General features: G+C 38.1%; 1 protein-coding gene across 2 annotated transcripts in view; it reads right to left on the bottom strand.

Moving 5' to 3' along the window:
- Positions 1 to 14,791, bottom strand: part of MAN1A2 (mannosidase alpha class 1A member 2) — a 149,021-nt gene that overhangs the window by 41,675 nt on the left and 92,555 nt on the right. For both annotated transcript variants that reach the window (XM_074809496.1, XM_074809502.1), the window contains exons 6-8: positions 11,474 to 11,568; positions 9,012 to 9,135; positions 8,511 to 8,604 (exon numbers count right to left, since the gene is read on the bottom strand). In XM_074809496.1, the coding sequence (XP_074665597.1) occupies positions 8,511 to 8,604; positions 9,012 to 9,135; positions 11,474 to 11,568 (313 nt within the window). The remainder of the gene's footprint in view (positions 1 to 8,510; positions 8,605 to 9,011; positions 9,136 to 11,473; positions 11,569 to 14,791) is intronic.

Genomic DNA, 14,791 nt, shown 5'->3' on the forward strand with positions numbered 1-14,791 from the left:
TTACTTGCTAAATCAAAGAAATGTGCAAAAATAAAGTCAGGTTGGGAACTACTTCTACAAGTACTTCTACAATAGGTAAAATTAATTATTTTAATCCTGCACCGTTTCTATTTAAGAGAAAATCTTTTCCTTATGCCAAAGGGAAAAAAAATCACCCAAGAATTAAAGCATTAGAAACTATTATCCACAAGTCCAAATTGAAGGCAATTATCTGAAGAGTTTTGTAAAATACTTTTTGGAAAATACAGGCTTACTTGACACAATTCCCTTCACTTCCTTTTAGGTTACGGATGTTTTGCCAGAACTTGACATTACATTTCCCAATTTGATTTTTCACTATTCTTGGCGTTGCTGTTTTCTTAGTGTTGTTTACAGCATGTATGGGTATTAACAGATACAATTTAAGAGACTACTGCTAAATAAGGCAGCTAGTAAATAAACAAACAAAGGGGGGGGGGGGGGGGGCGGGCAATGCAAAGTACCATCATAGTTGAAGGAAAACACTAACAGCTTCTGCTGACAAAGACAGGAATTTTCCAGTACTAGCATCTTTCTTACTACCCATATCTAGACTATCAACCTGTTATTTTATGCTACAATTATATTTTTATCTGAGATACTTATCTGCCATATTTATTTAATGTTTTGAAAGACCACTTTATTCTTCACCATTATTCACTTCACCTTGCAATCTGCAAGGGTTTTAATCTCCCAGAGGTAGATATAAAGACTGAAAGGGTTTCTTGCTTGATTTTAACAATCAAAGTCCCAATAATAGAAATCCAAATAGTGACTTATCTATCAGTCTCTGCAGCACCTTTGAAAGCTTGCATTCAAGAGAGCCATTCTTCCTATATATTAGAGCTCACACTGCCAGGACAGTATCCTTCAGCTGACACGTTGATTACTCTTAGTATTAGCATTGTCACAAACAGGCATGTGCAGAATGTGAGAGCACCTTCTTCATCAAGTGTCCTGGTTTCGACCAGAATGGAGTTAACTTCCATTGGAGTATTTCATACCATGTGATGTCATGCCCGGAGATACAGGGGAGCGGGCTCTCGCTAGCGCTGTTTTCTGGTCGGGTCATGTTGTTGCTGGGGTGGGCGATCACCGCACTCGGTAAGCCACTGCTGCATTTCACCCGTTTATTTTTGGACTCACTATTGTTACTGTTGTTCTCTTGTTATATTTAGTAAATGCTTTCTTTTTATTCAACCTATGAATTTTCTCTTTTTGTCCCTCCCCTATTTCATTGGGGAGGGGGAAGGTGAATGGCCTCAACATCGGCTGCCTCAACATCAAGTTATCTGGGTAAGGAGTATTCAGTACAAAAGAAATAACAAATGACAAGGAAATCGGTAAATTAAACACACCGACACTAACAAGCAGATGGTAGGAGACACTAACACAGACCAGAACTTGTCAGGTACTGATTGATGGGACATTAAAGGAACTACTCCGGCACAGACTCATAGAGCCAACCTGAACTTTGCCACTGACAAGAAGGGGAAAATATGATTGTCATGAGCATTATTTGAGGGGACTTGCAGGACCGTGCAAAATGTGTTTATGGAACAGCAGAAAGGGCCTGTGGCTTTAGATAAAACCTACTACGGGCTATTTAGGGCCAAAGGGAGGGAAAGGGAAGGATCAGGGTGGACTGGGTAGGAACAAGCAAAGGAAAAATTAAGAGGACGTGGATTGAAAGGGCCTGGTCGCATGTAAACAGGCTGCAGACCACCACACTTGTATGCCTGAGTCCTGCACCCTATCAGCACAGTCTGACTTCTCACTAAATCCTTCATTTTTCACTATCCTATGTCTGAGCGCCACAAGGCGTAAACGTCAGCGTTGCAGACTCTGCAGGTCTAGGTGCCAGCAACTGGAGAGTCTGGCATGCAAGAGAGGTCCAGGGGTCAGTAACTGGAGGGACTGGGATGCGTGTTGCAAGGTGAGAGTGCCAGCAACTGGAGAAAGGGGCTGAAGGTCACAGGGGCCAGTAGGTCTGGGTGGCAGCAGCTGGAGAAAAGCCAGTGGGTCACAGGGCCCTAGGTTTATGCGCCAGCAACTGGAAACACACGTGTGTTTGTTTTTCCCTGTGAATTTAATCCCAAGTGCATATGTGTGTATGTGGAATTCATTAGCAAACTTCAAGTTGGATGAGCTGGTGAGCTGCTCTACAGGCAGGCATAAAAATTTAGGAATATTCACCCAGTATTTGCACTGATTTAATGAAAGTAATTAAAAAAAAATTTTTATTGTTTTTCCTACATGTGAAAATTGCACCATTTTAACATAAGTGTAAATCTAATCAAATTAAATTGAATCCACAGAAGTCTTTTCTAAATAGTACTTTAAAAGTGCTTGGTTTGGTTTAATTCAAGCATTTATTGTTGAAAATGAAAGACCACCTGAAGAAACACATCCACAAAGGCATTTGCTTTGGTTTACTTAAAGGTTAAGTCTACAGCACAAAAAACTGGGAAACAGGGGATATAAATTTCTTCCATTCAGCCACCGTGGTTGTGCCTCTAATTACTCTGTAGTTACAGATGCAAGGAACTGCAAGAAAATGAGAACATCACCAAAAGGTGCTAAGGCAGTGTGTGTAACAAGACAGGCTAAATACCTGTGTGAACCCTCTTATTTGTCTTTAAAGCATAGTCATTATTTTGTACACAAAAGACAGCATTTAAATTTAGTGCATTAAATACACATAAATGGACTGATGTCACACTGTTGGTGAGTCCTTGTAAAGGTGCTGCTGGAGTGCCCCTCATATGGCCTTTAACTTGCAAATCTGACTAAATGTTCATCACATCAGCATTCAGCAATGGCAATTTCAGTATCTGCTATTACATTTCACAGTAGTGCTCAGCTCATGCCCTGTAAATTCACATATTAGCTTACTTTACAGTAATTTGTTAATGTGCTCACATATCACGAAGGTGCAATAAACACAGAAGGCTAACACAGATTAGGTATCTCTGCTTATTTTCTTGCATATGGAAGCCATGTACAGTCTAAAAACCAATTTTAGTTAAACTGACACAACTTTCTTACGTAACCAACACAGGTAACTCCATAGGTAGCCCAACTGCAGGAAGCGAGATGTGAAGTCAGAGTAATTTGAGTTCCCCTTCAGTAACATTATTACTTGCAAGAGATAGCAGAACCAGATGAAATGCAATAATTTGGTCTCGGTATTGAAAAGTAGAAAGGAAGAATGTGCAATTTACAGAAATGGGCAAACATGAGATCCGTGTCCTGACTTGGCAATAGCATGCAGATTGGCATCTTCTTTGTTACTGCCATTCTCGTTGGTATTCTCACCTAGTCTGTTTGCAAATGCAAATTATAATTACATTTTCTCAACATATTTTCCTTTTTTTAAAAATCATTTTTCTTCAGTACAAATTTATTTCTGTAATTTTGAAATCTTTTGCTTTTAATCAAAATTCTAGTTGTTTTGTCTGCTTAACAGGCTTCTCTAGAAAGCAGTGTTACTGTTTTTGAAAATAATCTAAAATCAAAGTTCTGATGCTTACATCAAACCAACCACTCACCAAGTGAAATGAAAAGCTAACAAATTTAACTGTAGGTTAATGTGAGAGGTTAGAATATGCTTCTTGCCAGCTCTTTTCCTTTCAGTTTCACAGAAACTGAAACTCCAAGGCAGAAGTACTATAAATCACTTGTTCCTACTAGACCATCACCTTAGTCCCTAAGTAAAAATTGAATCCGTCAACATTCCTGTGGGCATTAGAGCTCTGCCTTCTAGCAAAAGCCCCAGTGAGCTGACAAATCCTGAGCTGAACCCATTAAAAAGCTGTTTGTCATGACACTCATGCTGTAACAATACCTGCACATTACAAGCTTAAACAGAAATATTTAGCCTACACATGGCATCATTTTCCTCCTCCTGGGTATAAAAAAACTCCCTTCCTGCTACACAGCAGTAAGTGTCTAGTCATGTACAGCTGTATTGCAAAGTATTTCCACTGAAAAGCATGGAGATTTAGCAGTGACCAGCAAGCCATTCACCTGGCAGTTTTTAGGGCTGGGTTTTATGACATTCAAATGGAAAGAAATGATGGGATGGGATGGTAGTTCCTGTGCAGTCCTGCCTGATGTAGCTCCCAGACCTGGCTGCTGCTGCTTCACAAGGCAGGCAGAAAAAGAAAGAAGCTAATCTGTCACCAGAACCCTTCAAGTGCTACATAAAATGCATTAAACGCACATGGAAATTTATATTCATAAAAATGTAAATATTACAAAGACATGGCTATAGATTAGATTTATGCCACGCTATATGACTCTACACATCTCCAACTTGTAAAGAACCTGGAAGCCATGGTTACGTCCTTCTTGATGAAACCATAATTACTAATTGACTGGTAAGTTACTTTACTGATTATACCTTTTTATGTATTTGTAACAGAAATATTGACCAGTTTGAATGAAAAATGCATGCCTTTGTAAGCACCAGCAGAAGCAGCAGAACAATGACCAAAAAGGATGGTCTGTATGTCCCTAGAACATCACTCCCCAGCACTGAAATTGAAGAACCTGTTATTTATATCGAGATCAAAAGGCCTGCACTCTGATAAACCACAGCAGAAATGACTCATCAGACCTGCATCCTAACATCAGAAGGATGGTGACAAGGTCGCAGCATATTACATACACCGTTCCCCTTCCCCTAACCCAAGAAGGGAACAAACCACATACATATATCGTAAGCATACATTTAAATGAGGAAAAACAGACAAGACACAGCTACATGGCCTAAGATCTATGGAGGCTAATGACAGAAATATTCTGAGGCATACAAAAACCCCCTAAGAATTGCTGATCCCTAAAAGGCCTGAAAGATCTGTCCAAAAACTAGCTCATCATCATCATTCAAGAACCCTAGGTAAGTGAACAGGACTGGATAGCAGTGTCCCTTTTTCTTTGAGTCCAGACAGCTTGGACATGTCTTGGTACCTGTGATCATGAGTGAGTTAAAGTTATGAGAAAAGGAGAGTAGGTAAAAATCAGCTGGCTTAATGACTCTGTAAACAAATAAATATCACCTTCCCCTTAAGACCTACCACTGAATTTTATTACTGCAATTTCCTAACACCAGTAGCTGAGATATAAGCTTCATATTTGTGCATTATATCCAGTTCATATAAAGTTCTGACGGACAACATGGCATTTAGATTCTGCAAAATCTGAGATTCAAAAAAAATTTTGTGAGACCTTACATGTGCTAAAAAGTTACTTACATGGCAGCATAAATCACTGCACGTATCTCTGGAGCAAAGAGGAAAAAGGAAGGAAAGATTTCTAAATGGGGTATTTCAAAGGCACGTTAGTTGCTCACACTAACATTTAATACTTGGGATTGCGTGTCAAAAAAAAAAAAAAAAGTAATCCTTGTGGGTTTTTTGGTTAAAAACCCAAAATGAGGATGTGTCTAGGCTCCTTGTGCAAATACCTCTGAGAAGGTATCAAAACACTGTTATCAAGGGAGAATGTATCAAGCATTTTTCACAAAACTCTTGTTGCAAGTAGAGATACATCCAGCTTACAGTGCTATGGGGCCACACCAAAGCCACAGAAAATGTTTGAGGCTTCTCTTTTCTTCCACAAATCTGTCTTGCAACAAGAATTGTCTTTTAGTATTCAAGTTTACCTATCAGCCCATTAGAACGAAATTAAACAGAAAACCAACACAGAAGTATATCTTTTTTCTTCTGTTCAAATCATATAATTTTTTTCTTTTAAAAAATAAATTAAAAGGTAAAGACAAAACATAACTACTGAGAAAACCTGACCTAAATGAATTCTTCCATTATATATTTTGTTTAATACTCTCTGGATAATCAACTGGTAGTAATAACATCAACTAGTCTGACTGCTATGTGCACATCACTGATACTTTTATTGCTTTGAATAAAGGTACCCACCACTAGAATATACCCACCACTAGAATGACAGGTATAGAAACAGAAAATAAACCCATCACTAGAATTATGCTATATTACAGCCGAATCCCATCTTTCTTCAGCAGTGTATTTATGTAGAATTATTTTACCTATTTCACACCCCTCATGACTTAGCTGGAACACTGTACAGATTAACAGAAAACATAACTAGAATTGAGCCAACAAAGTCTGAAGAAAAAAAAAAAATGTTAAAAGAAAAAAGAAAACCCAGAAAGGTCAGAGTCAAGAGTTACATGTATCTGGGCAAATAAAAAGTTCTGAAATAATTCTCAGAAACTATCTGGAGAAAGTACTTTGAACAAGATAAGATGCATCAAACTAAAGGTCATAGCAAAGACGAAAAGGGCAGCTTTCCCAGAAGCTGAAAGAAGAAAAGTTATGCTTAGGAACTCTTCCCATTGTCTCAGTCTTTCCAGTACTAAAGCATAGAACAAGCCAAACACAATGCTCTTTGAAATTACCTTCTGAGGAGGACATAAAAGCCTTGCCTGCCCTTAACACCAACAATACGACTCAAGTCAGCGACAGTATCGTAGACTCTGACACGAGTCCTCTAGTGAACTGAGATGTAGGGCATGAAGGCATCACCCTCACGTCACTGACTTCTGTGATACAGGATAGAATCTCTGCAGGAGAATCAGAAGGAAAATTCCTGTCTAAGCCTCAGCTGTTCCAGCTGGTATGTGCAGTGTTTCAGTGCATGCGTACCTTTACCGTAAGTTCTTAAATTTCTGCAAATATATTTACTGAAGAGTGATCTATCAGGGGTGCAACAGACAGCTTCTCATCATTCCATCTTGGTTTGTGGAAGGAAAAACAGAATTATGAATTCTTGCTATCTTGTCCCCACAAAACTTTTCAAGACAGGTTTACAAATGCTTGCTGCATTGGGAAAATCTTAAAAACACCATCAGAACATCTGTATCTGCATTTGGAAGCTTATTTGCTCAAAAAAACACCCCAGACAACCAACCACCAAATTCCAGGAAATAACTTTGTGGCTAATGAGCATCATAGAAAAATAAAGGCTCTATGAAGTTGTACTTCTTTTTATCCTAAGAACTTAATGTGTCAGCCTGTAATCCTAAACTTTAGCCCCAAGTGTATTATCTTTCAAAATTCATTTAAATAATATGTTTGAGCTCCATCAAACTTCTGCAAAGTTAAAATTTTCACTGTATGTTTATTCTCAGTGACCAGGATTATTTTCTTCCCAAGAGGTGCCAGTAATTCTGAGCATTACAATTACAGCTGACAAAAAGCCCCTAAAGAATCCCGGTGGTATGCCACATTAGACTACTTTTGACAAAAGTAGCAGGGGCAATTGGTTAGAAAAAGAAAAAAGCAATAGAAAAAATTTCAAAACAACACAAAATTGTCTTTTGAATAAATAATAGGTGAATATTTGTATCTGCTCACTTTCTTTTTTGCAAATGCATCGCTAAACCTAAATTTGTCTGAAGAATTTCTCTCATCAATCCATGTGTCCATCTCAGAAGGTCTCACTATTCACTCAAAGATCTTAGATGCTTTGGAGAGAATTTTGGCCTTAATGATGGGATTAGACGACTCTTTTCACAGTCACTGAAGTGACAGCTGCATTCATTTCCCTCATACACCAGACTCAAAGTCAGAAGCAAATTCTCAGTTTGCAAGCCAGAACATTTTCTACTGGGTATTTACAGCCAACCACTGAAATCCCCGAAACCTGTCAATGATGTCAAACAGGACAAAAATAGATCATCTTGCTTGTTTTTCCTAAATAAACTTGCATTCTTAAAAGCAATAGGAACAGAAGCCTTGTAGAAAAGGATTCTTTTACCACACCCACTATGAAAGCACTAAGCCACTCAAGTTTTCTTGGAAGAACCACTTTGAGAAAATGAATCACATAATCATGTTTGTGTCTTATCTCTCCAGTTACACTGTCAGCAACAGAAACATTTTTTTTTTCATTCCAAAGCCTTTTTTTTTTGTTTGTTTTTAAAATGGGAGACACACTGATACCCCCAGGATCTATAGGGAGGTTCATCATGCCACTTTACACGTCACTAAGTAGAAGAATGTTTGCAAATGTCAGGCTCTAACACCAGGTGAAGGAGCTCAAGTTTAACCACCACAAACATGCATTACTTCTACATCACTTTACAGTAATTCACTTATCAGATGGTTTGCAGAAGAAAAGCAGGAACAAAATCAAAATGAGGGAACTATTATCAGCCTCATTCTTTATTACTGAAGATTTTATTGACTGATAAAAGTAAGGATAGGTATCAGATTTGGTAGGAAGTTGCTTTCAGAAAGTACCATAAAAACCAAGCTGCGTGACTTCAGAGAGCGCGACAGGCAAAAATTGGTTTCAGGAGATCTCAAGTCTAAGTAATTCTTTTACGTTGTATGCTTTTAAGCAATGCTGTTCATACCCTAGAGAATAATTTTACTGATTTCCAACTCAGCAACAAAGTAAGAAGTAGGGCTTTACGTAGGAATGAATAAAATAAGAATACTTACGCTGACCCCACCGGCCTGTTCTTGGATTCAAATAATTTGGATAAAGTCCATTAGGACGATCCATTTTTTGAAGTAACTTCCGAATGTGCATGACCTAAATTAAATCAAGAATCAGGATCATGACTAACAACGTTCATCTGCTCTCTGCACACAGTTAAATCTAATATTTTTTCTATTTTTTTTTTTAGTAGTAAGTTTTCTTAATCTGTACCCAGAAGCTTTCTTGAGAGCTTCCTGCAGATTAGTAAAGGACTGCTCACATAAACATGTTTAAAAATTATGATTTTTAAATGTATGCTGAAACAAATACAAAAAATTGTGTTGTCATAAATTTCTACTTGAACAAGTCACCTATTTGGTAACAGAAATACATGTATGAAAAATTTACCTGTTACCAAGAATGCAAATAGAATTCAGTATAGAAAGTACTTCTTTAATGCAATTTACGATGAAACAGTATAAAAGACACTTGTACGTTAAAAAGCTGAATTTGAGACCCACCTTGTTGTAGTATACAGGGTCCCCTGTCAAATAGCTGAGGTGGACAAATTCCATGTGCAGAGTACCAAACTCAGCGAGGATGCTGCTGCCAGCAGAAGCCCAGCCCCAGTTTCGACCCACACCACTGAATTCCAACAAATATGCATAAAAAACGGAGAAAATAACAAAAAAATCAGAGTTACTGGGCACAGCACTAGCAACAACCACCACAGCAAAGTAAACAAGTAACAGCAAAGTATTAAGATTACAGGAGTTGTGGTTTGATCGATCAGTTAGTTTATTGGTTGGGTCTTTTTGGAAAAAAGACACCATAACCTCAACAAGACGTCCTGTCAATTAAAAGATATCTTGATGTCACAGAAATATAATGACTTAACACTGGGCCCAATCTCGATTGTTGTTTGTTCGTTGTACGTTCCTAGGAACAAGAATGAAAAGCAATTATCAGATGAGACGAGTACACTTCCAAAGGTGGCAGCATTCAGTTCCTTGCTCTGCCAAACATCTGCTGTGGTCCGTTTCCTTGCGTGGGATGTGCTTCAAGTCAGTGTTAGACTCTCCAGTAGGATGGGAGTGGGCCCTATCTGTATCTACGTAGGAAAACAGTGCATGTTTACTGTAGGCAGAATATTTTGAGTTCCTCAGGCTCATATAGAGAATCAACAGAAAGTATCATACATCTCCTATCTTTTGCATTCTAAGATATACCATCTTGCTAAGTCATAACTCCTAAACAATCTCTGGTGTAATCTAATTTGGGAGTTTTCACCACTTTTCAGGATTGGGTCTTTTAATTTCTAAAGTACAGTTTCCCAGAGATTACTTCTATTTCCTCTCATAGAAGATTTCAGTTATCAGGAGGGCTACAATCAATTATGAATGTCATCTTACTTATTTTTTAAATTACAAATTAGAAAGAAGAAATGTAAAGGAAAAATGTTGGTTATGGAACAGTATTTGTAGCTCTGACCTGAGATAGAACACCACCTTTTAAAATACAGTAAGCACTGTTTACAGAGTGTAGCGAGACAAAATAATAGCTTGTCTCAGGGTTTTTTTGGTACAGCTCTCATAAAAAGAGAAAATTAAGTCTTTCATTATGAATACAAAAGCTAATAAAACACAAGTCAGTAATTTTTCAAATCTTTCTTTCAGGTCATGTCTTTTACTGCATGTCAGCCTCATGGTAAGTGTTCTCATATACGCCTGCTACTATCACTACCCTCTGGCATGCGAGCCACTATTTTCTGCTGTGATGCCGGCTGGTTCTGTACATTACCAAGAGGCTGACACAATAAATGCATACACAATACCAGCACGCAGAAAATTTCTGGCACGCCAATCCTTTCCCCTCCGCCTACTGCAAATCCTCCTCCCTGGTCCTGCCTTTCTGACTGTGCTCTGACACCTGACCTGTGTGATCGGCCGCTGTGTTTTACTGGTAAGTATCTGTGAGTCTACTGCTTGCAGCTTCTTAAACCTCGCCACCTATGTTGCTTGAGCCAGTGAACTGGATGCCTGTGCTGCCCAAGGAGTACGGTCATCTGGGTCCCTCAAATATAACTGGAATCACAGCACAGGCTTCAGCTGAACAATGCAAAACCAAAAAGCTAACTTATGCACAGAGGAATTTCAAGCCGTACAAAACTGCAGGAAGAACACAAGACTGAGTAAACCATAATGCTGTGCAGAAAGTGCGTAAGGAAATTTAACCCAACAATATTAATTGTACAGAGTTCCAATAAACGGCCTCAGAGGGGAAAGCGCAGCACAGGCAAAACAGAGAAAACCAGGCAAAGGTGGTGAGGCCCTGCACAAACAGAAGGGCAATCCACAGCTCCGTGGTCTTCAGCTGAGGAGTGACAGCAAAGTGAGGATGGTTTCCTGATCACAAAAAGGCACGTAAGGCTAATGCTCTCAAAGTAGTCCTAAACCTCTTCCCAGTCTAACAAAGCGCAACAAATATCTCTCCTAAAAGGAAAACAATGTAAAGCAATTCAAAAACCCTCTGCTATTTACTATCTTCAATCACTTAAAGGTACACACAATCTAGACATGCATCCTATTTCAGCTACTGTTTAAGAACATAATAAAAATTTTTAAAATGCCTTGTATCAAAAATGCTCTCTCAAAATTTTGGTTTTTTTGTTTGTTCTTTAATGACTAAAGAACCAATGATTAAGTTCTAGGGCAACACATGGCATAATACACTGGATATGTTCCAATGGCATATTGAATTCTTATTGCAGAATCAGGAAAAAAAAATCACGGTCACAATTTATTGCAGTTAATGAGGTAGAACGCTCTGAACTCTATTAAAATTATTCTAAAGTGCCAGGAATGCCAATTTATCTGCATCTTCTACAGCTCCACTACTAAGAAAAAACTGGCATATGCCATTACTAATTTTAAGTTGGAGAGAGGGGGAGGAACACATTTCCCCACAAAAGAAAGTTCATTACCTTTTCAGATTCACCATTGCCCATGGTATACCCGTAGGTGTGTTGAAGGCTGGAAGAAGTTTTCCTGCCAGTTGCACTGCTTTGATCTTGAAAACCTAAGATAGCAGGATCAATTGCAAATAGTTACAAAGTCTGATTTATCTCTAAGAACTATATAGACTGAAATTTCTTTGCCCCACCCACTTCTTTGTATTAGAAAAGCTTTATATTGTAAAAAATACATTAACTTATCATTTATTTTTCACTTGTTCACTTTATAAATTTCATTAAGATTTGAACATGAAAAGAAAACTTGACATTTTCATTTCTTTCCTTCCATGCTCTCCAGCAATAGTGCTTAGGTTCCTATTAAAGAACATAAATTCTCCTCTCACTTCCCTCCACCAATATTAGGAATTTCAAGTGCTTTCTAAAGCAGTCTTTAAATCATACTTTATATTTTGTAGCTAAAAATAAAGAGACAACTCCCCCATCCCCACACAAGTATTTTAACTTTTACAAACTTTCAATCTTTTTAATGAGAGATATATATACAGTGCAGAGTTCCTATTCTTTTATGAACATTGTCTATGCAAACCAATATACATGCAGTTTCCTGTAGCTTTTTCTTCATTGATAATGCATAAGAAAAATAATTATAGGCTTAATCTTCCCTCTCAAGTCTGATTACTCAGAAATTACTGAAGGCACGAAATTTCTTTCACTTCTAATGCTGTTTCTACTTACTTTTGGAACATAAATCTGTAATAGCCTTGTTCATAGTCTAACGTTTATTAGTTAAGCAATTAGGAGAAGGTTCCCTCTAAGCCTATAGGAAGCACTTTTTCCAAAGAAAGCATATTTGGTAGATGCCCATGACATAAAACGTGTGTTTACCAGCTAATTGCTAGCATACATTTTAATTAACGCATTATCAGTATTCACTACCTTTCTGCAGAAGTATCTTCTTAATTTGGAGATAACATTATTCATCAGTTTGAAGCACTGTACAAACATGTAATAAAAAGAACTACCATGCCCCAAAATAACTTGTGCAACACAGACATGCTATAGAAACATCACCTCTCTGATGACCAGCAACAGGACATGAAGGAACGGAATGAAGCTGCATCAGGGGAAGTTCAGATTGGACATTAGGAAAAGGTTCTCCACTGAGAGGGTAGTTGGTCACTAGAACAAGCTCCCAGGGGAGCGGTCATGGCACCAAGCCTGCCAGAGTTCAAGGAACGTCTGGATGATGCTTTTAGTCATACGGTTTAGTTTTAGGCAGTCCTGTGAGGATCAGGAAGTTGGACTCGATGATACTTATGGGTCCTGTCCAACTTGAGATACTCTGTGATTCTATTATTATCAACCACCTGACCAATACTCTCTGATCGAGAAGAATAAGAGCTTTAAGAAGGACTACAAGACAGCTCTGTTGGATTTATAAAAAGGATTTCTCCCTTTTGTAAAGTCTATGGGAAGAAAACAGAAGAGATGCTCACCAGAGAAGCAAGCTGAAAAGTAGCTGAAAAATAAGCAATCAAGAACATCCTTACTTTTCATATGAAGGTAGGAAAAGATCAGTATCTTAATATTTGAGAAGATGACTAGTGAGACATGAAATAAACCAGAAAAGGATATTAAAGATGACATCTAATTGTATTTGATGCAGTGGAGTATGGAGAGATGGAGGTGGATCTGAAAGCAATGAGCCAGGAAAAAGAACTTTTACAGAGGTACTCTAAATGAATTGTAAGATGGGATATGCCTAAACTGAAAAAGAGGATACCTCAGAATATGATTTGATACAATTGTGAAGTAACAGAGGCAATATGGCTTGAATGATTTTTAACAGATACTGACAAGAGACAGTCTTTGAGAAAATATGCAGAAATTTAGCAGTAAAATTCAGATAACACTCTGACCTTGAATAAAGGACCAAGTCAAAATAGGAAGGCATAGTATAAGTAAGAGGTATAATACAGGTGGAATCTATGGTAACTGGGGAAAAAGAAACACTGAAGAGAACTAAAAGCTCTATCTTGGCCCAGTTACATATAAACTACCTGATTTGCATCTATAAATATCTGTCAAAAATTCATGCTGAACTTTCAGATTTTTAAGTTATAGATTGGTCAAGACCAGCCAGAAATAGCTACAGGGAGTCATCTAAAGGAAGTTCCTCTACAGCACAGACAAGCTTCAACACCTAATCCAGAACAGAATGATGACTTCCAGTTGAATGGTACATAGTACAGAAAGATATTGTGACATGAATTTGTCTAGCTTCAGCTTTTGGATCCTGCACCCTCTGAAAGCACTACGCATTATTGTATTATTCATTAATAAAAGATACAGAAACATTTGGGTAAGAATATTCAGTGGGAGAACATCCCTAGAAACATCCTTGCTAGAAGAATATTATTAATGGCAAACTATTTATGTGCCACTATCCAGCTTTTAATCAATTTGAAATGTACTACAGTATTTGGGGAACAAGATACAGTAGTGGAAGCAGTTTTTAGTAAGAGTGTATGAAGTAAAGGTTGAGCTGATCTGAACGTACATGAATCTAGACAAGGACAATTAAAGCAAGGTAATCACTGTGCCAGAAATTTCAGTGTCTGAGCAAACCAGAGTGGCAGCAGTAACTGCCAGTTCAGACAACCGTGTTAGCAATACCTGCGAAAACTTACTGTGATTAGAGGCACCCTCCTGTCACCTCTGTTGGGTTGAGGACTCTATATACCACTGATTTAGCATCAGAAGGTAGAATTCTACCCCTCTCTACCCCTCTCATCCAACACAATGCAAGGAAATACTTAAAGAAAAAATGGCTGAAGACATGCCTTTCTTCACTTTCTATTACTGCCATCTCAGTCCTACCTCACTGCTGCTTCTGGATAACAAAACCACAAAGTGCTCAATACAGTGCTTACCTCTGCAGACTGGAGTGAGAACTGGGAGACAGCTGCATAGGTTTTTATCAGAACAAGTGACCAGAAGAGCATATCTGGAGAGATGTAGGGAAAAGAAAGAAATGTAGCAAGCAGTGGTAGATGAGATGCCTTTGACGGGAGAATGCAGATGTGACCAGAGTGCTCTGCTGAGCTCATTAAAGTGACTTCCTTGAGTAAGTTTCAGACTCAGGGTCATTAAATAATGTGCTGGCATCAAACAACATGGTTACTCATTATATCATAAGTATTTTTACTTTTTTTTTTTTTTAAAAAAAACAGGTTGAACCGATAGATTCTATTTCAGCCTTGGCAGTCCCCTGTTGACAGGCAATGCATTTCAAGAAACATACAGGCAAGAAGAACAGAAAAGAAC

Source organism: Strix aluco, chromosome 2 (genome assembly GCF_031877795.1).
Source record: "Strix aluco isolate bStrAlu1 chromosome 2, bStrAlu1.hap1, whole genome shotgun sequence".
NCBI lineage: Eukaryota > Metazoa > Chordata > Aves > Strigiformes > Strigidae > Strix > Strix aluco.